The sequence below is a fragment of the Vulpes lagopus genome, chromosome 5, assembly GCF_018345385.1.
Source record: "Vulpes lagopus strain Blue_001 chromosome 5, ASM1834538v1, whole genome shotgun sequence".
Classification (NCBI taxonomy): Eukaryota; Metazoa; Chordata; class Mammalia; order Carnivora; family Canidae; genus Vulpes; species Vulpes lagopus.
The window spans coordinates 84,723,193-84,751,096 of record NC_054828.1 but is presented as its reverse complement, the minus strand read 5'-3'; the positions used below and the strand labels follow the sequence as shown (position 1 = coordinate 84,751,096).

At 42.4% G+C, this 27,904-nt stretch overlaps 2 protein-coding genes across 5 annotated transcripts in view; both read right to left on the bottom strand.

Annotated features, from left to right (window-relative positions):
- The window catches only part of LOC121491536 (STAM binding protein), a 45,883-nt gene extending 37,553 nt beyond the window's left edge, over window positions 1–8,330 (bottom strand). For 2 of the 4 annotated variants that reach the window (XM_041756561.1, XM_041756564.1), the window contains exon 1: window positions 6,161–6,378. In XM_041756561.1, coding sequence (XP_041612495.1) covers window positions 6,161–6,363 — 203 coding nt within the window. In that variant the 5' untranslated portion in view covers window positions 6,364–6,378. Of the gene's footprint in view, window positions 1–6,160; window positions 6,379–7,758; window positions 7,944–8,217 lie in introns of those variants that run through there. The other 2 variants (XM_041756562.1, XM_041756563.1) reach the window with 2 other exon arrangements.
- Window positions 8,331–20,151: 11,821 nt separating this feature from the next.
- C5H2orf78 (chromosome 5 C2orf78 homolog) lies at window positions 20,152–27,105 on the bottom strand. Its single transcript, XM_041754959.1, has 3 exons — window positions 27,009–27,105; window positions 22,935–23,696; window positions 20,152–22,094 (listed from the first exon to the last, which is right to left on the bottom strand). The coding sequence occupies exons 1-3, from the start codon at window positions 27,103–27,105 to the stop codon at window positions 20,152–20,154; spliced, it is 2,802 nt and encodes a 933-aa protein (XP_041610893.1).
- Between the last annotated feature and the right edge of the window lie 799 nt (window positions 27,106–27,904).

Here is a 27,904-nt window from a genome sequence, read left to right as displayed (position 1 = left end):
GTCTGTGCTCATCATGAAAATATGTACTGATTTAATATGCTGAAGATCCTGCTATACTGGGGTCTGCAAAAGGCAAAGTATTCCTGCAGGAGGGAAAACCTCTGAGAGGCAAATGTGCTTCAGATCATTAAGATGCCTGAACTGCCCCTGGGAAAAGAACAAACATGCCTTTTAAAATCCGGAATTAAAGTATCCACAAAAGGTCTAGAGCAATGACCTGCAATAGTGGAGGAGGCAGAGGAGCAGTAAGGTAGATGCCTGCTCCCCTCCCTCCTCTCTCCTCAGTTGTAATAATTGCCAAAGTGAGCCATTGTTACTAACAAGAATATACCAAGTAAAATGCGGTGCAAAAACAGACTGAGAATATTAAGCCAGAGGTTTTTTGCAAGTCCTACAGCTTGTCAGTTCACAAAATCAGAATTAGGGCCTTAAAGATACCTGTGAGAAAAGTGAAAATAGCTACATTTATTGCTTCCGGCCAAGCCAATCCAAAAGTTCCAAATTAAACTCCAAATCTAACAAAGTAAGTAAATGAGCTGCTGCAGCCCACCCCCTTCTCCCTGAGCTCTCTTCCAGACCCACTTGATGGTACTAAATGGTCCCATAAGTGGACACCATATACAGGGACAGATCCCCATATTGATCTTGCTGTTAACATGGATATTCGTGTCACTCAAAGTAACCTCAAGTCATAGAACAAAATTGATTTAAGTATCTGTGTATTCTTAATCCTACCCCCTCTTGGCTATTCAAGAGTTTACTGCTACAGTTAAGCCCATTTTGTGCTGTCCCATCAGCTTCTCCTTCTCCACAGGTTCCTTTCAATCAGCAAAAAATCTACTCCAGAATCTCCCATCTCAAAATACATACCACATATTCATGCACTCCTTGTCCCCCTTCAATTACTCCTTCATTCTTCCACTTACTCTCTATCCAAACTCCTCCAAAGAGTTATCTATGCCAGGGCTTGGCAAACTAGTATATCCAGTCTGGCTTGCCATCTGTATCTGTAAGTGAGGTTTTGTCGGAACACAGCCACACCCATTCGTTCGTGTGTTATCATACTATAATCAGAGGTTGTGAGAAGGTTCAAATGGCCTACAAAGCCAGAAACATTTACTATCTGGCCCTTTACAGAAAAAATTTGCCAACCCCCAGACTGTACTTATGGTGTTTACATTTTTTTTTTAAAAGATTTTATCGATTTATTCGTGAAAAGACACAGAGAGAGAGGCAGAGACACAGGGAGAGGGAGGAGAAGCAGGCTCCATGCAGAGAGCCCGATGTGGGACTCGATCCCAGAACTCCAGGATCACGCCCTGAACCAAAGGAAAGATGCTCAACCGCTGAGCCACCCAGGCGTCCCTGGTATTTACTTTCTGATTGTCCACTCATTTTTCAGCCCACTCCAATCTAATGTCTTCATAGTCCTTCCAATGAAACTGTTTACCAAGATCACCAATCACATCACAACAGCAAACCCAAAACCTCACCTACCCCATCTGACCCATTCTGATACACTGCTACTCTCCTGCATATACTGGCCTCTTTTGGTTCCCATGACACCACTTTCTCCTGGATTTCCTGCTGCTTCTCAAATCTCCCATCAAGTCTTATCTGCTGCCCCTCTCTACCCAACCAACCTCAGGGGTCTTCTTATTCTATAGTCTTATTAACAAGGTTTCTGATCTTTCAATGTATCACGAATCTTCCTGGCACCTGATGAACCCTATGGACTCCTTCTTAGAATAATTTTTTAAAGATATAATATAAAATGTGAAGAGTTACAAAAGAAACCAATTCTACTGAAATACAGTTTTTAAAATATAAAAATTGCACTATGGGGACGCCTGGGTGGCTCAGCAGTTGAGCTGCCTTTCGCCCAGGGCAAGATCCTGGAGTTCCAGGATCAAGTCCCACATTGGGCTCCTGGCATGGAGCCTACTTCTCCCTCTGTCTCTGCCTCTCCCTCTCTCTCTCATGAATAAATAAATAAATAATCTTTTTTTTTGAAATTGCACTATGTGCTTCTTTATTGATATACTGTTAATATGTTAAAAAAAAACAGGATCTAATCATGGCTTTAATAACTGTATTACAATTAAGGAGCAGAGGTAAGCATAAATGCTGTTTTGGGATAGCAGTATCCATCATAATGTGTATTAATTTCCATTGGTGACAATATAACAAATATTATGAATGCTACTGTGAAATGGAAGGAAATGCTAAATTTCAGTTAGAGGTTAGTAAATAAGAAAAGTTTTTCCCAACCAAGTCTGTGGAACTAAATTCTATAATGAATCCCCATGGGGTTCCTGGACCCCCCCCCACCCCAAGTAAGACCTATATGCCAGAAGATCTTAGCAGTTCTCATGGCTTCAGAACCACCCATATGCCAAGGACTTCTGGGTTTGTATCTGCAAGCCAGACCTCTCCTCAGTTCAGGCTGGAATGTCCAACTTCCTACTGCGTATCTCACAGGCATCTTAAACTTAACACCTTCCTGTGTCAAAGAAGCCGGGCCTGTATTCTTGAATCTCCTCCCTACTCAACCCCTTTTCTTTTTCTTTTTCTTTTTCTTTCTTTCTTTCTTTTTTTTTTAAAGATTTTATTCATTTATTCATGAGAGACACAGAGAGAGAGAGAGAGAGAGGCAGAGGGAGAAGCAGGTTCCATGCAGGGAGCCTGATGGGGGATTTGATCCCGGGACTCCAGGATCAAGCCCTGGGCTGAAGGCAGGAGCTAAACTGCTGAGCCATCCAGGGATCCCCTCTCAACCCCTTTTCTATACCATTCTCTCCATCTAAATGGGCCAGCACATCCTAAATTACTCAGGGCAGAAACCTGAGGTCAACCTTGACACCATCATCCTTGCCAAAATGTCAGTCAGTCCCATGGGCTCTAACTCCACAAGGGCCAAATCCACCTGCTGCTTTTCATACTGCCACACTCCTTCATGCCATTGCTCTCTCTCTTGAATTGCCATAAGATTTTCCTAATCTGGGACGTCTGGGTGGCTCAGTGCTTGAGTGTCTGACTTTGGCCCAGGGCGTGAACCTGGAGTCCTGGGATCAAGTCCCACATCGGGCTCCCTGCATGGAGCCTGCTTCTCCCTCTGCCTGTGTCTCTGCCTCTCTCTCTCTCTCTTTCTCTCTCTCTGTATCTCTCATGAATAAATAAATAAAATCTTAAAAAAAAAAAACCAAAGATTTTCCTAATCTCCCTGATTTCTCTTAACACATCCTCCACTATATACCACATCATAGCCCAAATTTATATTTTTAGAATATAAGTAAAGTTAGGTCATAACCTCACTTAAAACTCTGCAATGGCTTTCTAATTCTGTCAAGATAAAATGCAAACTCCTAACCGTGGCCTGCATGATTCAGACCCACCTGCCTTTCCAGCCTCATCTTCTTCCTCCTCACTTGCTCCATTCCAAACACACTAGTGTTCTTTCAATCCTCAGGACACACTAAGGTATTTTTACTTAAGAGCTTCTGAACACACAGTAACGCCTGTTTTAAACACTCTGCTCCATACTCTTGGAATGACCAACTCCATGGCACCCTTCAAGTTTCAGTGTAAAATTGTTTCTATTTGATACCCTTGGTTATTCTGTCACAGCCCTCTCTTTCTTGCTTTCCTAGCATATGCCTTACTTTGTGACAGTTATTTGCTTACCTGTTTATTATCTTCTCCCATAACTGGAAAGATACATCAGTAAGGGCAGGAGCCATTTTACTTCCTATGTATCCAGGACCTAGAGCAGTGCCAAGTACATGGCAAATGTACACAATACATATTTGTTGAATGAAGATGGTCCCTGCCCTCAAAGCACTTTCTATGAGGGGCAACAGGACCCAGAAGGTTCTCCAGAAAATATTTGATAGAGTGATTCCATGATTCTATTTAACTTTCTCAACCATAATTCTTTGAAGAATTGTGCCCTGGGGCCTCATTTTGGGAGAACTCTCCACCAGATTGCTGGAAATATACAAGAATACTATTTCTGTCAGCAGAAGAAGAAAGGACAGTAGCCAAAGAAACTTCTCAGGAAAATAAGTTTTGTGCCCACTGTGCTGAAGAATGAAAAACTCTTAATAGCAAAGAGAGGCAAAAATGTAATTGTAATTCTATGTAACTTTATCACCATTGAAATCACATAAGAGGGCATGATGGCATGGGTGGACTGCACAATCTCTAAGGAGACAAGCACTACTTCTAAATAACAACAGCTGTTCTTTTTCTACCAAAGGGACTCTTAAATCACAGTACAAATCCCAGGAAGTCTACTTCTATGCTACTTTTCTGTAGAGCATTGGTTCTCAACCAAGGCAATTTTTGCCCTTTAGAGACCATCAGGTAATATCTGGAGACATTTCTGGTTGTCACAACTCAGGGAGGGAGTGAGGGGTGCTACTGGCATCTGGTGGATATAGACCAGGGATACCATTAAACACTCTACAATGCACAGGACAATACCCACAACAAACAACTATTTCCACCCCAAAAGTCAACAATAACAAGGTTGACAAACCCTGCTGCAGAGCACTATGTGATCAAAACCTTAACATGATATAACTGAAATGCATTTATCATTTCTGGGAGAACATGTAAGAAACTATTAAGAGTGATTGTCTCTGCGGAAGGGCACTGAGAGTTTGGGGGAAAGGCAGGGATAGGAAGAATTAGTTTTAAAATATATATATACCCTTTTGTGCCTTCTGCATTCTGCACCATATGTACATGTTACCTGCTCAAAAAATAAAAATAATAAAAAAATAGTCAGTGTGGCTCAAAACTATGGTCTCAACTCTAGCTTCAACTCACAGAACATTACCAAAAAGAAAACAAAACAAAACAAAACAAAAAAACCCCAAGACCTATGTTGTAGATGAATCCTGAATTAAGAGTTAGAAATGTGGGGATGCCTGAGTGGCCCAGTTGGTTAATTAAGCATCTGCCTTTGGCTCAGGTCATGATCCCAGGATCCTGGGATGGAGCCTTGCATCAGACTCCTTGCTCAACGGAGAGTCTGCTTCTCCCTCTGCCTCTGCCCCTACCTCCCCACTCGTGCTCCCTCTCTCTAATAAGTATTTTTTTTTAAGTTAGAAAATCTAGCGGTGCCTGGGTGGCTCAGTTGGTTAAGCACCTGACTCTTGATCTCAGCTCAGGTCTTGATCTCAGAGTCGTGAGTTCAAGCCCTATATTGGGCTCCACACTGGGCATGGAGCCTACTTTAAAAGAAAGAGAGAGACAGAGAAGATTTGAGTTTTGTTACTCTAAAGTGTGGAACAAAGCACTAAACCCAGAGCCCATTTCCTCACACGCAGAATGAGAGGACAATGTGCCCTACTCCATGTACCTAGAACTATGAAGATCAAATGAAACAATGCAGGTGAAATATTCTATGAACTATTAAGAGCCATACAAACACATCGCAGTCATTATTTTTCTAAAGGTCCTGGTATTATGAAAGAACAAAGCTAAAGATGATAAATGAGACCCTTTAACATTATTCCCTTTCTAAATTACACATCATTTCATTATCACTGGGGTTTTGGAAGCTGTTCCCTGTTAACTGCACTACTATTTTCTATTTATGCTGCCTACCCTAAGGTGCTGAGCAACTCAAGGGAAAGGTCTTATGGTGAGCCACACAAACTATAGGTGGTCAATACTCACTTGATGATTTGCATGATTATAATAAAGGTTAAGAAGAAAAACCTTTTTCTTGAATCACTCAATTTGTGACAAAATAAGTAGAGGTGAGGAATTTTGGCTCTGCTAAACTTCAACAATAACCCTATGATTAGCTGCCTCAATAAAGAAAGGGCACAAAAAACACTCATCAATACAATGTTTTGCACAGCTTAACCATCCTATCTCTTGCCTAACAGCTGGGCCACATGGGCACAGGCCAAAAAGCTAGGTCTCTTACTCATGAAATCACTGAGTCATGAAAATAACACTTCCAGTACTCATGACTTTGAATGTCAAGGACAGTATGTAGGAGCTGCCTGCAAAAATGATTAATGCTAATGATGTTGTAAAGTTCTCTAGCTTTAGCAATTCTGAGCAGAATAAATGAGCACAAGAGCAGAATGAGTGAGACATCAGTCACTGGAATAGAAAAAGGAAATCGGGGGTGTCTTACGTGATATACTTGTTATAGAGAATGAAGGCATGTTCAATGTTGCCTTCCTCAGAGTAAATGGATGCCATTCGGATAATCTCGACTCCAGAGCGGAAGTACCGTCGGGGTGGAATGTCTTCATTTATCTCCACTGTGCTACCCATCTGGGACAGGGCTCTCACCCGGTCTTCGGGCGGAAGGCTCACATCTCCATGGTCAGACATCAGGACCAAGAAGTTCTGAGACAGAAAAAACAGGTGGTATCAGTACCATGGTTCTCATCACCCCAGCACAGCCTAGCACATGGTATGGTTATCCCACAAACTTCTACCTTATGAAGAAATTAAGAGAAAAATACCATGCACTGTGGCTTGAATCAAATAAGGTCTCTTTCCTCTTCTCAGAGGGCTGAGACCCTCAAGAAGCCCATATCACAATGATAAAAGCATTGGCCAACTCAAAAGCCTACAATACCTGTGCCATAATTAGGTGGTACAGGGAGTAAAACTGAAATGGGGGTTCTCTTATACCTTTCATACTAATCATTCCCTATCATTAGATAGCTTTGCTCTCAGTATCATAAAAGGATGAATGGCATCTTCTATTTTTTGCATGATTTCTCCTACCAGCTACCCACTTCCATCTACCCAGTACTTGGCATAGTATATCAATGAACTTTCATGAGGACTGTTAACTGATTTCAAGTTTGTTCATTTTTATTTAATGAGAATAACAACATTTTTCCGTGGTGTACTTTTTCATATCTGAGCACAAGGTAAGGGGAAATGGCCTGGAATGAATGCCCACAACCCTAGTTCTGTGCACTTAAACACTATTCCAGTCAATCCACAACATCACTCATTACGTCAGATTAAGGAATTTAGATGTAAATAAACAAAAACAAAAACAAAACCCTTACTTAAATCTATCTTCAAAGACTAAGCACTCTTCAAATAACAAAAAGGGCACAAAGATAACTTAGGATGCAACGATGGACCAGCAAAAAAACCCAAGGGTTTTCCCTCCCTGTGTTTCAAACTGCAGTAATTCTACAATCTTTCTAGATCTGTTAGATTCCAATTCCCAACCGGTATCAGTCTGTATCATTTTCAAAAAGAATCTGGATATTCGTTACAGATTGAATTACAGCACACCCTAGCCAGCATGCTCTAGAATAAACAAACCATCGAAGAATATGTTTTGGAATTCAAGGCCCTATGTCAATTGACCCCAATTTGTCTTTTTAGTCTTAAACTTTACTCCTTCCCAACAGAGATCTTTTGTTCTCTCAGAATTCTGATCTGCCCAGAAACCCTCACGTGTTTAATTTATCCATACACTATTTTTCTGTTTCCCACTCGCGCCCTCCCTCAGAGAGGCTTCTCTTGGCCAGTTCTAGCTCGAGGTCACACTTCCCCCAAACTTCCTCTCCAAACACTCTCAAGAATAGTACAAAAGCTGTGCGGACGACCGGGGATGCAGAGGTATTCCATCTCCCCCAAAGCCGGTTTAGAGGCTCAGAAAGCCGCGAGCAACTCTAAAACCTTCCCAGCTGGCCTAATTCGTAAACTCGATCCAGAGCCCATTAAAGCTAACTGAAGCTTGTTGTGCCTCAGTACCTCTGCGGAAGAGGATCTGCGGGGTCGAGAATGGAAGACCCTCCCAAGACCAGCAAGCGGTGCCCGGTGCTAGAAGGCTAAGCAACACTCCACAAAGAGCAGATGCGGCATCCCCAAAAAGGGGGAAAGGTGGCACAAGGGGCTGAGGAGTTAAGACGAAGAGGAGGTCAGAGGAAGTGGCAAGCGTGAGCGGAGGGCCCTCCTGACACCTGCTTGAGGCCCCCTTCTCGAAGGCCCTCAAGCCCAAGTTGCCAACCCAGGGCAAAATTATCCTGGTTTTCGGGTCTTCAGAGCGCGGCAGGCGGGGACGCGCTGGGCCTGGCTGGGACCGGAGCCGTCAGTGGGCTCGCCCGCGGCGGGCCGGGCAGAGGGCGCGGGGAAGGACAAGGCTGCAGGCCCCACAGTCACCGCGGCCGCTCCCCTTCAGATTCCCACCACATTCCCGGGACCCTTCCCCACCTGTCCCCGCGGACGCCACTCCGAGCTTCCGGAAACGTCACATCCGGCGCCCGCGCCCGCGCCCGCGCCCGCGCCCGCGCCCGCGCCCGCGCCCGCGCCCGCGCCCGCGCCCGCGCCCGCGCCCGCGCCCGCGCCCGCGCCCGCGCCCGCGCCCGCGCCCGCGCCCGCGCCCGCGCCCACCGCTCTACCCATTTCACGCTCAAGAACACAGAGCCTGGGAAAGCGAGCTGGTGGGCGGGGCCAGAACCACCACCTGCGAAAAAAACAACCAATGAGGAGAGAGAGAGCTCGACGACGGCCATCTTGGTAAAGGAAAAGCAACAAGGAAGAAGGGGAAGCAAATAGTTGAAAGAACCAATAAGCAAGTTAACTTGTTATTAGAATTAATTTGGTTTGGGGTCGAGTTTCCTGCCAGATAGCCCCTGTGCCACCTTCACACAAATCCACAAATCAACGTTCAAGAAGGGATTGGTGATGCAAGTAGCTGCCTAAAGTAACCAGGCTTTCTAAATTGGTGAAAGAAAAACTGAAAATTTCAGGTTTTTTGTGTTACTTCTTACACAAAATGGATAACCTCGGGTATTAGGCAATCGCTTTTATTGCCTAGAAAAGAACTTAAGAGTAACTTTTTAATGTTAGAACACCAATACAATTTATTAAAAATGAGTGTTTAATTTCTAAGGGCCACTGTGCAAAGCAATGTAGACACAAAGATCTGTATGACTCAGTTCCTGCCCCTGCAGCCAGGACAGGAGGTTATTTACACCAAATACAAACAGTGGCATATTCTGTGTACGGGCGTGTGTATGTGTGAGTACATGCACAGCCTCTTTCCAAAAACGTCCTTCAAGCCTGCTACTCATCCTTTCTCAGGAGATTTTGTATATCACCACTCTGAAACTTTCTGCTCTCTGGGGATACTTTACCCACCAAATATGGAGACCCTCCCTCTAAGTTTGTTAATGTGATGACATGACTATCCTTCACCATCTTGCTGAAAGCCTCTGCACTGGTTTTACCCCTTCCACTAGGTCAGCATCCAGATCTCTAATTTCTCTGACTTGCTGTTGTGTATCTGTCTCTAGGATTTTCCCAAAGGGATTCTATATGGTCATTGGCTTTTCAGACTTACCGCTGAAAGCCCTTACCAGATTCTTTCTCCCCTACAAGCATAAATATGCATGTCAGTACAAGGATCCACTATCAATTCTCCTGGATCCTCTGCAGATAACAAGACAGTTGTAAAAGGCACTCTAATGGGTCTTCAGAATTCTTTTTTCTATTGACACTTTCCCTTCAGATTGTAAACATCATGGGTAGAGCCTTAAGAAATTGAGACACTAGGGGTGCTGATCATAGGGAAGGCATACAATTTAGTTGGAGCCAACGCAGGACAAAATCCAACCCATTCAACCTCTCAGTAAATATTTGTTGAGCGTTTACTATGTGCCAGCTTCTGTTCTAGGTGTTAGGGATACAGCCATGAACAAACCCAGCAGGTAGATATTGTTATTGTGCAAGTACAGGCAGAAGCAGAGCCTGTGTGTGTGTGGGGGGGGGGGGGGGGACAGAGGCAGCTGTTCCCGTTAAGCACAGTTTCCAAAAACTAAATCTTCTTAGTAATGTTAACAAGTTAACAGAGTTTACAAATGTGCTAGATGTGAAGACTATGATGAGAAGCCTTTACGAAGCTATGAATGGGAAACACAAAGGGTGTGAATAATCTCAAACTCAACAAGTATCACATACAGACTGTCCTTGATATTAGAAAGGAGATATGTCCAGGTGATGCCAGTTCTTAAGATAATGGCTAAGAGGATGCAGTAAACAGGATCTGGTTCATTCGGGGAGGGAATTAGTAAATATTGAACAGTTTTTGGCCTCTGGGGCAAGTGGTCAGCACTCTTGGCTTTGCAGGGACCAGACACAACAAGCAAGAAAACACTGGCCAAGGTCAACAGCTGACATTCTTCATTTCCTGATTAACTAGGAAAGTTGAAAACTGAACAATTTTGTACATGCTGAGTAGGAAATTAGCGCTACAAGAATTCTGTTGGCTCTTGGCATAACTGAAGACAATATTCTACTTACTCCTGCCCCAAAGGTTGGAGGCGTCCTTTCACCAAATGTGCTTCAGCAGCTCCCTTGTTGGGCAAAGGCCAAGCTAGGAATTATGGTGCTCCTTTCTGGCACTCACACCTAGTCAGTACATTTTCCCTGAATATAACAGTCTCCATCTGACCTCTTGCAAAGTTCAGTGTCACAGACTCCTGCACTCCTATATGTTTATTCCTACCTGATCATTCCTGGGCAGCAGCAAATGACTCCTAAAAGGCAAAATTCTTACCTCAATATATAGCATCAGAGTAGAGAGAAAATGCCCACATGGGCTTTGTGGGGAAGCTAAAAACAAGGCACATATCAGCTGCCTCCTTGTTACTCCTATGGTGAATGACATAGCTAGAGGGGCAAGGCAATCTCGTTAGTATAGAAATGACGTCCATTCTTACCTACTTCAATGCAATCTTACAACAGCAGATAATATTCTTTTTTTGTTGTTGTTAATATTCTTTTTAAAACAAAAATCAGGTTCTATTGCTTCTGGGTTTAAAACCCTTCAATTACTTCCCATGACACTTGGAATTAAAAAATCCAAAGTCGGGGCACCTGGATGGCTCAGTGGTTGAGCATCTGTCTTTGACTCAGGGCGTAATCCCGGGGTGCTGGGATTAAGTCCTGCATCGGGCTCCCCACAGGGAGCCTGCTTCCCCCTCTCTCTGTGTGTCTCTCATGAATAAATAAATAAAATCTTAAAAAAAAAATCCAAACTCCCCACCCTGGTTTACAGAGTTACTTGACTCCTGCTGTCTCTCTAACTTCAAATCCTACTCTCTCTCTCTTGCTTACTAGTCTCCACCACACTGTCTGAACATCAGCTGTTCCAGTCTAGACAATTGCACAGCTGTTTCCTCTTCCTGAGATGCTCTTACTCTGGTCTTCACTTGGCTGGCTCTATCTTGTAATTCACACATCAGATTACATGTCACCTTCTCTGACCATACACTCTAGGTAGCCACTCAGTCACCCTCTATCACTCAGCCTTGTTTTAAATCTTCTCTTAGTCCTTACCACTGTCCCCTTTGTTCTTTTAGGATCTAGATTGATTATTGTCTTTCATTCCCCTGTAAAATATAATCTCCAGGAAGATAGGGGCTTTTTTTTTTTTTTTTTTTTGCTTGCTCCCAGGTATATCCAGGTATATCCCCAGTACCTCGAGTAGCTTGGGATCCCAGAAGACACTCAATAAAGATTGTTGGATATTCAAATATTGTTAAAATAAATGCTGTCTCACTGTCCCCAAAATTAATTACAAAGATGGCTAGCCAATTATGGTGATAGCTGAAATGAACAATGAAAAATAGTGTCCATTATACTCTTAGATCAAGTCTTCTCTACAAGGCAGTTAGAGCTAGGAGCAGGAAGCCTCCATAACTAGACACCTTCATTAATTGAGCAAGTATTAATTAAGTATGTATCATGTTCAGGACTCTATGTCAGGCAATGGGTCTACAATAATAACAAAGAAAAACTCAGTTTTCATTGTTATAAGGCCCTCATGGATGAGAATTTAGAGTCATCCACAGGGAAAAAGGGTTTTAAAAGGTGATTAAGTTTCTCAAGGGGATGCTAGTGAACTCCATGCCCTGAAACACTGAAACGGCCTATTTTGATAACTTCTTCTCTCTCTCTTTTTTTTTTTTAGACTTTATTTGTTCATGAGAGACACACAGAGAAAGGCAGAGACATAGGCAGAGGCAGATGCGGGCTCCCTGTGAAAAGCCTGATACAGGACTCGATCCCTGGACTCCGGGATCACGACCTGAGCTAAAGGCAGACGCTCAACTGCTGAGCCACCCAGGTGTCCCCATTTTCTTCTTCTCTTTAAGATTAAAAAAAAAAAAAAGATGTTATTTATTTGACAGAGAGAGAGAGAGAGAGCACAAGCAGGGGGAACTGCAAAGGGAAAGTGAGAAGCAGAATCTCTGCTGAGCAGGGAGCCTGTCACAAGGCTTAATCCTGGGACCCTTGAATCATGACCTGAGCCAAAGGCAGATGCTTAACCAATGAAGCCACCCAGGTGCCCTGAAACAGCCTATTTTGAACATCTGTAGGGAATGGGAGTGCTCTGAAAGTAGAAATGAAATGTGTACTAATGAGAAATTGTTTACATTGTTAAAATTTTTGCTGTGAACCCATTGGGAATAAAAAATGATACATAGAATTTTAAAAATAAATACTTTTGGGATCCCTGGGTGGCGCAGCGGTTTGGCGCCTGCCTTTGGCCCAGGGCACGATCCTGGAGAGCCGGGATCGAATCCCACGTCGGGCTCCCGGTGCATGGAGCCTGCTTCTCCCTCTGCCTGTGTCTCTGCCTCTCTCTCTTTCTCTCTCTGTGACTATCATAAATAAATAAAATTTAAAAATAAATAAATAAATACTTTTAAAAAAGATGTAGAATGCGTTGTTCAAAAAAGGGGGGGAAATGCAGCAAATGTATTGGGATCTTTAATGCTGACATATTGCAACATATACAACATTGCACATGCATGCAAATTATATTCCTTTTCAGTTGATCTTGGAATTAACCTGATGAATAAGTTGTTTCTTGAGAAGATAGCTACAGTAAAATTGGTAACATCAAGATGAATCTGAGGTTTGGAGCTCCACCTATAGTTTAAAAACTGGTAACTGCATTGCCAAGAATTTCTAGTTGGGAAAATCGTTCTTAGGCATGCTTGGAAAGGTTTTTAATGTGTGTATATTGTTACAATTAATGCTTAAATATATACATAAGGGGTCAGTTTTATTTTAGACATTCTATTCCTTTGTCACTTGCTAGTTATCTGTGAGTTTTATAATTTGGTTCCTAATAACTCAAAGCCTTTTGTTTTAGGTAAGATTGACATTCTGAAGATAGTAAATTTCAACAAGAGTTAAATGAGATAAGTTAAATGTTATAAGTTAAATGAGATAAGATAAGATAAGATAAGAAACCTTAGGGCTTTTTGAATTGAACACTTCAGGTTGTAGCATGAAAGCAGCCACAGAAAATACATGAAAAAATGAGCATGGCTATGTCTCAATCCCTCAGGTTGAGGGATTTTATAATTTTATATTTGGTTTACATATTTCTTTTTTTTAAGTTTTTTTTTTTCATGATAGTCACAGAGAGAGAAAGAGAGAGAGGCAGAGACATAGGCAGAGGGAGAAGCAGGCTCCATGCACCGGGAGCCCGATGTGGGATTCGATCCTGGGTCTCCAGGATCACGCCCTGGGCCAAAGGCAGGCGCCAAACCGCTGCGCCACCCAGGGATCCCGGTTTACATATTTTTTTGCAAAAATACCTCCATATAACTGGCACTATATCTTTGAATGGGAGAAAAATTTCATGCCACCATACTTACACTCTTTGAAAAATATTTGTTCATTCAGTCAGTCAGCTGATATTTATTGTGTATGTACTATGTGCCAAACATTGCTCAAGGCCTTGGGTATATATCTGTAAACAAAGCAAACAGAAAACAAAAAATCATGCCCTCAAAGATCTTACATGTTAGTGATGGGTGAGGGAGTGACAGATTATAAACAATTATCATGTTAAACAAGTAAATTGCATAGTCTATTAGAAGATTCTAACTGCTATGGGAGAAAAGGGAAAAGATTGAAGGAAGGGAGAAGTACAGGGACACAGTTGCAGTTTCAAATAGTGTACTCAGGTAAACCTCCACTGAAAAAATTTGAGTGAAGACTCGGAGGTAAGAAGAGCCTTCCAGGTAAGAAATAGCAAGTACAAAGGCCCTGAGCCAGGAGCTTGATGGTAAACTTAAGGAACAGTGAGGACTCAGAGTGTGACTGGAGTGGAGATGAGCAAAAGGAACCATAGCAGTCGGTCATGTAGGATATAGGGATCAGCAAACTACAGTGTGACCTGACTTTGTCAATGAAGTTTTATTGAGACATAGCCATGCTCATTTTTTCATGTATTTTCTGTGGCTGCTTTCATGCTACAACTACCAAGTTGAGTAGTTGAGACAGAGACCATCTGGCCCACAAAGACAAACATATTTACTGTCTGGCTCTTTATAGATAGTTTGCTGACCCCTGATGTAGGTAGGACCATATATGCCATTGCAGGGACATTGGGTTTGACTCAGAAAAATGAGGACCCATGAGAAGGTTTTAACAGAAGAAAGGTGGGATCCGATTTGTGTTTTAAAAGGACCATTACAGTGATTGTGTTGACAAATTTTAGAGAGGCAAGGGTGGGAGCTGAGAAACCAGTTTGGACTGTGTTCACAAGGTACACTGGGGTGCCCCCAAGATACCATGGCAAATTTACCAGCGTGCAGCAAAATATTTTAAATTTTTGAAGGATCCACAATCCTTCAAATATTGACATCTGTCAGATATCGTGTGAGCTTCCAGCTAGTAGGTGGTTCACAGTTTCAACATTAGGTCATGCTATTTTCCTTTTGGTGCTGCCATATCTTTGTGAAGCTGGGTTTTTGGCAGTACCTGCACTGAAAAGCCAATACTTTTTGAAAATTAATGTGGGGCAGGAAATGAGGCTGGCAGTGTCCAATTTCAGTCCAAGGTTTGAGATGTTGTGCAGTGCCCAACACTCACACAGTCTCCATTATCAAGCAATTGTGGTTATTTAAGAGTGAAATAAAAATATTTTTTCTTTTCACTTATAGGTATTTTTTTCATATGTCTACTTAGTTGTTGGAGCATTATATTATCGCACAATGTGTTGTGTTACTAGAGCATTTTTCCTGTAGCTACTCTAATGAATCGCCACAACCTGGTGGCTTATAAAAGCAGAAATTTATTTTTTCACAGTTCTGGAGGCCAGAAGTCTGAAATCAGTGCCCCTGGGACAAAATTAAGGTATAAGCAGGGCCATACTCCCTCCAGAAGCCCTTGGCGAGGATTTCATTCCTTGCTTCGCACAGCTCTGATGCAAGATTTGCTTCCATGGTCACCTTGCTTTTTCCTCTGCTGTCTGTATCAAATTCCTGCCTTGATCTTATAGACACATGTGAAGGGCGCCTGGCTGGCTCAGTGGGTGGGGCATGTGACTCTTGAACCCCACATTGGATGTAGAGAGTACTTAATAAATAAAAGGACATATATGATTCCTTTTAGGACCTACCTCGCTAAGCTGGGATAACTTCTCCATGTCAAGATCCTTCATTAATCACATATACACCCAAGGATCTTTTTTTTCTAAATAAGGTAGTAATATCTACAGGTTTCAGGGATTAGGACCTGATCTCTTTGGATGGCCATTATGAAGCCTACTGCAGGCATAAATACTTACTACATTTTTGGCACCTAACTACTTAATGGGACTGTTAAGTATTTGTTTGAGCCTATAGGTGAGACACGAACGGCTCGGTGAATATACAAAATTTGGGAATGTCTGAGTTAGGAGGCTCTGCTATTAACCCAGGCAGGGAATGACAGGGGCTTGGACTTGAGTGGAAAGGGAGAAAAGTGGTCAGAAGTAGACAAGTTCCGATACAATTTGAAGGTAAGGCAGATGGAATTTGTTAATGTTCTGGATGTGTGGCTGGAAGGGAAAGAAAGTAGTCAGATGACTATGAAGGCTCCTTACACTTTCTCTTTTTCTGGAAAAAGTATTACTATGACCTGAGATGAAGAAAGGGCTGCATAGACCAGATTTTTTGCTGGAGGGGAGGGCAGATTGGCAGTTCCATTCTGTGCATGTTTAGAGAAGTAGATACAAAGAGAAGAAAAAAAGAGATCTAGTCCTACACAAAGGTGGTGTGGTATTTCCCTCAAATGGATCAAATGGGGGCCCCCAAATGTGGGGCGAGGATGCAGTGGAAGCCGGTGGCTCTGGAGGTGAAAGAATTCACCCGTGGCAGAACAAAGGAGATAGGAGTTTATTGAATACACTGCAAGGGAATGGCCCCAGGACAGCAGAGGGGAGGCGGTTTGCAAGGAGACAGTGGGTGGCGCTGTATTTAAAGCAGGAAGGTGAGGAGGGAGGGGATGTTTGGATGTTTCCCTTTTATGCTAACTGTACCTGGTTGTAAGTAGTCCGTTGGTTAGTTAGGGCCTATGGATATTTTGAGGTGGGTTCCCAATGGGCCCATCTGCATCCAGCCAGGTCATCGTTGTGGGCCTTTTCTACATCCCGTTGGTCTAGCCTGTTTGCCTAAAAAGTGGCCTCTACAGGTAGCATTAGAAAATGCGAATAAGGAGCTGAATAGCATCACCTCAGACAAGGAAAGCAAGTCAGAAAGGACTGGCCCACAAAACATTAAAATTGGAACAGGTCATTTCAAAATAAGCTAAAAGACATTAGAAGACCTAATGCAAAAGATGAGAAAGAATATGGGGCCAGAAAGGCAAGGGGAAGTTAATGTCAAATGGCTCGAGTTTCTCTTTGGGGTGATGAAAAAGCTCTGGAAATGGTAAATGGTATTTTGGGTTTTGTTGATCTATTTCTTTTTTTTTTTTTCTTTTTTAATTTTTTTTTTTTTATTTATTTATGATAGTCACAGAGAGAGAGAGAGAGAGGCAGAGACACAGGCGGAGGGAGAAGCAGGCTCCATGCACCGGGAGCCCGATGTGGGACTCGATCCCGGGTCTCCAGGATTGCGCCCTGGGCCAAAGGCAGGCGCCAAACCGCTGTGCCACCCAGGGATCCCCTTGTTGATCTATTTCTATGAGAAGGTTGGGGAGATTCAAAAACTAGGCTGCTGCCTCAGTCTTTTCTGGAGTCCTGCTCAATTTTTGGACATGATTATTTCAAATGTGCACTACATCATGGATATACTTTTTTTAAAAAAGATTATTTATTTATTCATAAGAGACACACAGAGAGAGAGAGACAGAGACACAGGCAGAGGCAGAGGCAGAGGCAGAGGCAGAGGGAGAAGCAGGCTCTTCACAGAAGCACGATGTGGGATCCAATCCCAGATCCTGGGATCACAACCTGAGCCAAAGGCAGGCGCCCAACCACTGAGCCCCCTTAGGCGTCTCCATCATGGATATACTTAATGCCACTGAATTCTGTACTTAATAGTGGTTAAATGGCCGATTTTGTGTTATGTATATTTTACCATAACAAAAAAATAAGATGGAAGAACAACATAAATCAGAATTAAGTGAGATGATAGAGCTCAGGACAGAATTTAAAATAAAAATTAAAATTTCAGACACGAAGACTTAAAAAAAAAAAACATGAATTAATGACCATTATAACAGATAACACCTTAAGAGAAACAAACGAGAAAAACAGGAAATTTTTAAAAAATCAAAAGAAGATAAAAACATTCTAGAGAAATGGCAAATATAAAAGATTGGCCAAAAAAAGCCAGGAAAATTCTGAAAAGAGTAATACAAATACATATAAGAATTTAGCATGCTATAAAAGTGACATTACAAATCAGTGGGACTAATTAGTCAATAGATTGTGATACATACATGTTGAGACATAATTTCTCTGGAAGGATTCACAGTGTGGCAAAAGTAGATGTCTCTAACAGGGCGGGGAAATAAGCAGCTGGGTATTTGTTGAATACTTTTTGTAGCTTGTCCTATCATGTGAATTTATTACCTCTGAAATCTGACCGCCTGAGTTCAAACCCCAGCTTCCCTAATTGCTAGCTCTTATTCTTGGGCAAATTTTTGACAGTCTCCGACCCAATCTCATTATCGTGAGATGGAGTGAATAAACTCTCGGTAAGTGTAAAATACTGGGAGAAACAACCCAAATGTCCACCAACTGATGATTAAACAAATGTAGAACCATGCAATAGAATATTGCAGTCCTAAAAAGCAACGACGTAGACACACTACAACACCGATAAACTTTGAAAACACTATTCTAAGTGAAAGAAGTCAGACACAAAGGTCACATATTTTATTATTTCATACAAATGAAACGTCCGGAGAAGGCAAATCCAGACAGAAAGAAGATCCGTGGTTGCCAAGGGCTGGAGGGAGGAGGGAATGAGAAGTGACTGCTAAGGGTTAAGGGGGTTTCTTTTTGGGGGTGATGAAAATATTAAGGGTTAGATAATGGTAATGGTTGCACAAGCTTGTGTAGGTACTAAATGACACCGAATTTACAGTTTCAAAAAGTGAATTTTGTGATATGCCAACTATAGCTCAATACAAAATAATTTTTTAAAAGATTTTATTTATTTATTCATGAGAGACACACACAGAGAGAGGCAGAGACACAGGCAGAGGGAGAAGCAGGCTCCACGCAGGGAGCCCAACGTGGGACTCGATCCCAGGTCTGCAGGATCACGCCCTGGACTGAAGGCGGCGCTTAAACCGCTGAGCCACCGGGGCCGCCCCCAAAATAATTTTTTAAATGCAAATTACCGGTTTCCCCTCCACACCAGGTGACTTTCCTGGGTCCCCATCTCCCCCCTCCCCTCCACTTCATTACCTTTCCGCCCCCGCCTCCTCCTCTCCTCTCCCCCAACCCTCCTCCCTCCAGCTGCCCCACGAGGTCCCAGGGAGAGCAGCTAGACCCCTGGCGCCTGCGTGCTGCAGGTGTTGGGAGCACCATCCCGCGTCCTCGTGCGCCCACCGCTCTTACCCTGCCAGGAGGGACCCTTCCAGCGGATTCTTCTCGAGCGCTTCGGTTGGTCGCGTTTAGAGGACGTCCATGGAGGACGACCTGGCAGGCCCCCTCAAGTTAACGTTTAGGTCCCTTCAGAAGTTTGATGGTGACCACCGGTAACCTCCGGTCGCTGTGCTCTGAAAGCCAGGTTGGCCGCGCATGGAAATCCTGAAGGCTTTGGAGGCATATAGGCCTCAAACCGAAGCCTCCTTCCTCTGTGGGCAGCGTGATCTAAGCCCACTGCGGAGTCTCACTAGTAAAGTGGCACAGTGGTACTAGTCTTGTCTGTTGTTCTGCGGGTTAACTGAAGCAGTGCATTCGCGGGCCTGGTGCATTGGTGTTTAGTAAACGGTGATTACTAAAGGGAGGGCCTCTGGATGATGGCCCTCCTCCTGCAGCAGTGCGCTTGGCTAGGCTCCTGGTATCAGCTGCCCCCAGGAGAACTGGGAGCCCTTGCCATCCATTTGGTACACTCCCCTGTGATTTGTACTTAACCTTGCCCAGCTACAGTCATACATGGATGGATAAGGCAACTCAAACCTTTTGGAGGTGTGTCTTGAGTCTCTTGTTTTCTAAAATACCTATCTGGTGGACATGGGACATAAGGCCAACCTCCACTAGAGGCTTCACATTTTTCCTAGTCCGCCAAGACTCATCTATCATTTTTTATTCTTTTCAAAATGTATCCTTTTAGTCCTAACCTCAGACCCTGATTCTGCCATTTCCCCCACTCCTGCTTTTTATAAAAAGACATAAAAATCTCTCCCCTTTTGGCCTTCTTAGGCCTGAACCAAGTTACTTTCTCTTTTCTTATACTTCTCCCTCATTCTCCCATACAATTCTTTCTCATACAGCCTTTGATTCTGATCCCCACCAAAGAAAAACCACAGTTAACAGCATCTCAGAACTCAAAAGGATTCTTTATTTCTTATCAATTATATTATGTTTTATTGAGTTTTAAAATATATCCAAATAAATAGAGAAATTTATATCTATAATATGAATAAATATTATCTATAATATGAATTTATCTATAATATGAATAAATATTATCTATAATAATGTGAATTTATATCTATCTATAATATGAATAAATATTATCTATAACAATATGAATTTATATCTATAATATGAATAAATATTATCTATAACAATATGAATTTATATCTATAATATGAATAAATATCTATAATAATATGAATTTATATCTATCTATAATATGAATAAACCCCTCTGGGTACCAACACTCCTAGTAGCCCTTATATTGCATAGCCATAGTATTGAGAAATTTCCATTTCTTTTTCCCTCTCAATGAAAAATTGCATTTTCCCCAAAGAAGTGTATTTGGCAGCATTCTCGCGCTCTAGCTGCGCCTGCCTCTTCATGGCCTCCCGCTCTGGCCTCTGCTCTTCTGTGATGGGCTTTGACATCACTGGCTCAGGAACATTGGGTTTCCTCCATGGAATTGGTTGCAAGCTGAAGTCTTCGAGTAGAAATTGGTTTTGAGGTTTGGGTGGAGACTGGAGCTTGGTCACAGCAGTGGGAATGGGCTCCCGCTGGAGAGAAGTGGAAGATGATGTTTTGTAGGGTGCAGGCCTAGAGACAGCAGATTGCGGGACACTAGGCCGGATAGGGTTGGTCAAACCTGGTCGTGTGGGATTGGTTGAAATTGGCCGTGTGGGATTGGTTGAAATTGGCTGAGCAGGCCTGGCAGGACCTGTCAAGGAGGCAGGAGTCGGCCGGGATAGGTTGGCTGCAGCAGGTTGAGCTGAGCTGGTAGAACCAGGCCTGGCAGGGTGAGCAGCAGCAGAACGATGTGAGGCCAGAGACTGTGGCCTGCGTGGAACAGGTCGAGGTCGAGGCTTCTCGAAGATTGGAAAAGGCAAAGGCACCAACTTGACCTTCCCAGGGGGTGGCAGCTCATACTGGGATGGAGATGAACACTCTTCGTCAGCACCCCTGTCTGGTTTCTGGGCTTTGATTTGATTTTTCTCAGGACCTTTACCTTCATGTGTAGTATTAAGCCATGGTTTGATAGCTGGGGATGGCCGGGCATCTTTTGGGTTGCTGGAGCTTACCAGGGCCCGGGAGGAAGACAGTCCAGTTTTCTTATCACTCTTCTTCCCCAGTGCATGAAAAACCTGCACAGACTCCAACATGTGCATGCCTAGGCAGCTTCGAGGCTTCTTAAAGGTCTCTTGACTAAGCTCGGGTTGATTTTTCTTCCGCTTCATCTTGGGAATGGTTGGCTTCTCTTCTGCCTTGATTTTGTTCCCTGACTGCTTACTTTCTTCAGATTTCTTGGGGTTGTTTTCTCTGGTCCTTTTGGTCTTTTCCTGCCCATGGCTCTTAGCTTTACTGGTCCTGCTGGATGCAGCTTTCTGAGATTTGCTGTTGGAATGCTTGGCCGTGTTCACTGGAGCCCTGTCACTGTCTACAGCATCACAAATAACCACATCTCCCCCTAACAGGCATTCTGAGTTTTTCGCCTGGATTTTGGCCTTGGGAGCACCATTGATAGGCTCAGTGGCTTTATGTTTGTTCTTTCTGACTTGATCAGAGGGAGCCTTTATGACACTTGACTTTTCTTGCACCTGGTTCAACTTGATGACTCTGGTATCTTTGGCTTTGATCACCTTGGCACCTTTGGATTTATCAAGGTCTTTCAAGGAATTAAAGAGCTGGGGAAGATGAATGTCCTTCACCAGTGTAGCTACATCTGCAAAACCACCACTAGATTCAATCCCATTTTCAAGGATCCCTTGGTTCTCAAGACTCGGGCAATTTTTTCCCAGATCGGTGTCTTCAGAACCAGGCTGTTCCTCCTGACCAGGAGGGTCAATGGAGGCCAAGAGGTGGTGAATATCAGGAATTTCTAAAGGAAGTAGTGGAGGATCTTGGTTTTCTATCGGGATCTGGTAGGCATCCAGAGGCTTTGAAAGCTTGGTTTTAATATCATCCAAATTCTTATTCTCTGTTTGTTGCTGGCTGGGAGCTGGAGGCAGTACCAGGACATTACTAGAACTTTGGACTGGAGCTATCATAGAGATGTCTCCAAGTTCAGGTGGTGGGTTACTTTCAAGCATCTGGATATTTCTGCTACTGCAGGACTTGGGGAATTCTGGAGTTTGTGGCAGACAAAATGCCTGACTTGGAGGTTGCAATCCTAGGGACGTCTCCATCCCCAGCGAGGTCTCCATCACTACAAAGGAATCAAGGAAAAAGTCATTTCCTGGTAAGTGAGATGCTCCCCCTAGAAACTAACACAGAAATCATGTACCTTCTAGCAATGGGCAAGGCAGTTCTCCCAGATCTTCTTAGGAGATGGGAGGTGACTTCTAACTCTTACTGGTGATCATTCGATGTCATTGATGTTTGATTTTCTTTGCATTTTATAGGGTTGTTATGTCAGGTAAAAGTGATTTTTTTTAATATTATGAAATGTTTAACAAAGCCTAGCATTCTCATATAGGGTCACTTTAAGTCTCTCTACTTTCCTTAGAGAATAAGAATACTTGACATCATGGACTAGGAGAGGGAGTAGAGCTCTTCCTGATAAAATATGTAAGTGAGGATAAATTCTTAGCCTGCTTGCTTCGGACAGGATCTCAGAACACAGGGTCTTAAATCTTGGTGTAGATTAAGGAAGTGAGGGAAAGTTAAACAGGCATCATCACAATAAGAGTTTCAAAATGCTTTCCAAAGACCCTGAAGCAGTAGCTCAGGGAAGGGAGTTCACTACAGTGTGATAGTACACAGAAGGTGATCGGCTACAGCAGTGCAAAGTGTGGTAGCCCTTGGTATGTTCTTGGGGTTCTTCGACCTATAGCATAGATAGCCATTACAGTGTGCCCACCTCGCACCTCTACTAAGTGTTTTTAAATAGAGTCTAAAAGTGGAGAGCACTGAGCGAGGGTAGTGGTTATTAAAATCTCAGGACTTAAATTCTGCCTGTCTGTGGACTCAGTACTTCTCAGCTCCAGATCTGACCTGATTTTTGAATGCTGACCTTATTTCTCTCCCTCTTGCTATTTCTACTCACCTTGAAAACTTGTTTCTGTGATGGGTTGAGCTGACACAGAGTAGTATATTCCAGAATCAGAGGCTGGTGGTAGAACATTTGTGGGCTGAACCTCCTTGAGTACCATCACCATTTCTGGTTGAGGGGCAGAGGCCCTACTTCCCGTGTAGGACACAGAGCCATAGGATTGCAGACAGGGGCCAAGTTCTCCAGACAGTAGAGGCCCCAGTGTGCCTTGATTATAGTAGTATACCTGGCTTCCTTCCTGATAGGGAAGTGATAGGCTGTGTCCCTGATTTGGAATCTGAGATGGTGTTCCCTGAACAAGGCTGGCAGAAAGTGATGGATACAGAGGAACCAGGTTATTGGCCTCTGAAGTTTTGTCATACTGGGCTGCCATAGACATGGAAGAAACACCTGTGTCCTGGTTAATGATAGTCACAGTGAGGTCTCTGACTAAAGATGACTTCTTTTTAGTGCTTCCCATGACATCCCACCGAAAAATACCAGGATAGGAAGCAGCTGATGTGGAGCTCTGGCTCTGCCCAGTAACTTCAGACAACGTAGTTGTACTGGAATGTTGGTACAGGTAGGCACTACCCATGAGTGGCTGGAAAGAGGAACCAGAAGCTGATGGTAGTAGCCATGCCGAACTGACAGCTGGAGCAGACACTCTGGAGAAGCTGCAGACACTTCCTGTTAGGGAAGCTGTATTGCTCACCACAGGGAGAGATAGCTGCAGAGAGTTTGGAGTTCCAAGTAAAGATGGATTTTGGAAATTTTCTGTAGGGAACAAGAGGGTGATGAAATATCAGGGAGATGGATCAATTCTCACTATGTTTAAGGAACAGGATTATCTTAAAGTTGTTGCTACCAGGAAGCCTCTGATACCAACACTTGCTGAGATACCAAAACCCAAACAGGGTGATTAAGTGCTGAAGCAGTCTGGTTGGTACTCTTCTATAGTAACTATTTTATTTGTATAACCATTTTATTTGTGCATTTCATGCTATTACCTAGAGTTCACATACCACTCAGTCCAGTTGGTAAATTTAAAGTGTCCCCCTCTTGGGTCACCTGGCTGGCTCAGTCAGAGGGGCATGTGACTTTTGATCTCAGGGTTGTGAATTTGAACCCCATGTTGGGTACAGAGACTACTTGAAAATAAAAGTTTTAAAGGAAAAAGGGGTCATTCTTATCTTTTTAAACCTGGTTTCTGATCCTACCTCAAAATGATTGAAAGTTTCTCATGAAATTCTTTTTTTTTTTTTTTTTTAAGATTTATTTACTCATTTGACAGGGAGAAAGAGCACAAACAGGAGGAATGGCAGGCAAAGGGAGAGGGAGAAGCAGGCCCCTTGCTGAGCAAGGAGCCCGATGTGGGGCTTGATGCCGGGGCAGATCTCAGGCCCTTGGGATCATGACCTGAGCTGAAGGCAGATGCCCAACCGACTGAGTCATCCAGGCACCACCCAAGAAGTGCTTTTTGAGAGAAAAAAATTTATTTAAACTCTCTTTCAGCCTAAGATTACTCATATATAAAGTGGTTATAATAATAATAATAATGGAAATAATTCTTACATGAATAAAAGTGATACATTACACTTTTTATATTGAAGGAAGACATGTTCTGAAATGACAGAAAAATCATGAAAAACATAAAACTAAGAAAAAATATATAGATATTAATGAAAACTGGGATATGTAGCAAGCATCAAAGCATAATAAGTTCACTAATAAATGAAGTTCTCGATCATACATGCAAGATGATGGAAGTGAATATTGCCTATCCTATTTTGCTGAATACTACTAACCAAAACACAGCCCACAACAGAAGGTGACTTTGAATGAATTCCTAGCCAGTACATACAGAAAGAGAAGATAAAACAGTAAAAATTGTCTAACAAGCAGCAAATGATATAAATTTGCATATATAAGTAGTCACAATTTTTGTGGACAAATATTTCAATAATATCTGGTACAGAGCAGAGAGGAAAATAGTATGCATAAAAAGGAATTCCATTATTATGTTCATTCACATTTTTCTGAATATTACCCAGCAAGTAACAGATACTAAGTCTAGTAGAAATGTATATTTCAACTGAACTCTACCTCTGAAACTAATAATATACTATATGTTAATTAATTGAATTTAAATAAAAATAAATAAGATCAGAAAAAAACAATGAAAAAATATATTTAATATAATTATATAATAAAAGAGAGAACACTTAAAAAGCATCACAGAGGTTTTTATATTCTATCCAAAAATATATTTTAATCATCTTCAACATCCAAGAAAATGTCACCCCCAAAGTCTAAATTAAAGCCATCATCACTAAAATCAAATAAAAAAAAATTAATGTAGGAAACCCAAAGGACTCCACAAAATTGTCTTAGATAAATTGGAATTAGAGATGTGGAGCTTGACTTTTTCTTTTCTTCTTAGATCACTAACTAAGATCTAAAAACAGATGTGTTCCCTCTGTGTTGGGAAGAAAATAACTGTAGAGATGAAAAGTAGTCTTGACTCAGAATATATTGATCACACAAAGGAATTAGTCCTTAGGATTCAATCTAGGAGATGCCATTTTTAAACAAACTTGGTCTTATTTTTAATAGGCAAAACATCTACAAAGCTTAAAAATCAGAAATATAACTGAAAATTCTGTTTCTTTCAGCCCCCTAGATAGCCACTTTTATTTCATTTTATTTTAAGATTTTTATTTATTCATGAGAGACAGAGAGGCAGAGACACAGACAGAGAGAGAAGCAGGCTCCCCATAAGAAGCCAGATGTGGGACTCGATCCTGGGACTCCGGGATCACACCCTGAGCCAAAGGCAGATGCTCAACCGCTGAACCACCCAGGTGTCCCAGATAGCCACTTTTATTAGTTGCTTGTTGATAATAAGCATCATTTCTAAAGTATATTTCTAAAATGTTTACATTTTAAGCAATTAACTGCCACCTGCATTCAGAGAGGCAATACATAAACCCAAACAACTGAGTATGGCTTTTTTTGTAAGCTGCTTTTCCCTGCGATGCCTTACTCTGGCCTTCCTTTCCTGAATACTCTATTAATGGAAGTGTTTGCTAAAATCATCTTTGTTTTGTCCTACTCTAAGCAGATTTCATTTCATGCTCTTCCTGCTTTTATTTAAAATCTTTGGTTCCCTTCCATATTCCATCCCAAACTACCTCTTTTTTTTTCTTGAGAGCTCCTCTGTGCTTTTCCTCAACATTCTTTTTTTTAAAGATTTATTTATTTATTTTAGAGAGGGGAGAGAGAGAGAGAGAGAGGAAGAGAGAGAGAGAGAGAGAGAAGCAGACTCCCCACTGATCAACCTGGGAGCCTGATGCTGGGGTTGATCTCACAAGATCATGACCTGAGCCAAAGGCAGACATAGATGCTTAACTGCTCAACCTCAACTGACGATGATGGCGGAGCCACCCAGGTGCCCCTCTTCCCCTTCATTCTTATATTTTCTCCTCCCCCTTGGTTTCAGTTGGCCTGTGCTGAGGGAAACAATCCTGAATGTCCTTACCTTTGAAGACTTGCCTCCCTCAAACTCATTCTTCTCCATCCTCTTTCCCTCTTTTCCCTTTTCGACTACATAAGGTAGAAACTTCAAATCATGCCACTGTAACTTTCTGAACAGTACTGAATTTAAAATACTACAGTTGAAATATTAGTGGAGGGACCATTACAGATGAAACATCTTGGTAAATATTGCTACTTTTCTATATAACCTAGGTTTTCTCTCTTTCTGTCGAGACACTCTCACGAAGTCTCTGATTTCATTTTCTCCATGGGTGCCCTTTAACACTCAATATTAGAAAAGAAAGGGACCAGAGAGAGCAACCCATCTAACACCCTAAAGTAACAGGTGAAGAAAAAACAGATTTTGTGAGTAAATGACTTGTTCAAAGTTACACAGCTAGTAAATGACAAAGTCAAAACTGAAATTGAGGACTCTGGAGTTTTAGTTCAATACTTCCCCCCCATTATACCATGCTATTTTGAATGTACTACTAAATTTAGGGCAAAAAAAAAAAAATCCAGTAAAAAACTTTTAAAAGTTTCTTTCCTTACCGGACATGGTTAGAGAAGAAGAAACATCCACTGCAGATACAAGGGGCAAGGAGCCGATACTAGAGGGTATTGGAGCAGCTGAAGCCGAAGAGTGCATGTGTCCAGTACGAAGGTCACTGGTTACTGGTCACTTGCGATGATCCAAATTTATTTACAGACAACTCCATGGAAACCCCAAGATTCTACCAGGTGGTGGTAGTTTGGTGGGAGAATGATGTCACAAAGCAGGCAGTTTAAAGGTATGAGGGAGCCAATGGGGAGGTCACATTCCCAATAAGAAGCCGGGATTGGGTGGAAGGAGTGGTAGGAGAGCTAAAACAACACCTCAGTGGCACCTAAGCCTTCAAGATAGATGTGAGTTTCATTTTCCCCAGACTCTTATATTAGGGAAATCATCTCAATGTTTCTCAAAGATGTTCATGAATACAACTAACTAATAGTTATTTATATTCTATATATTTTATCTCATGTAGTCTACATTTATGATTATAAATGTTAATTAATAAAAGTTAATTAACATCCTTACAGACAAAAGGCACATCTAGGTTGAAAAACTACAGGTGTTCTGAAATAATATTGGTCTGATTAGTGAACTTACTGCAGCTTTTAAGAAGCAAAGGATGGGATTAAAGAGCTCTTTTTGTAACTTGATTAAAGAATAGGGTGAAGTTCATTGAGTGCACTTCATGGGGAATAATGTGGTACAGGCTCTTCTCTTGCAGTTTCTTCTCATTGAATCCTCACTTTCTTGAGCTGGGCTAGGCTGGGCCTGGCCAGGTTGGGCTTGGATCTCTCTTCTCCGGATCTCTCTTCTCCTCTCATTCATCATGGGCATTGTTTCTGGAACTAGCCTTGATCTGCAATCTTACAGTCGTGGGTGTTACTTCTGATCAACT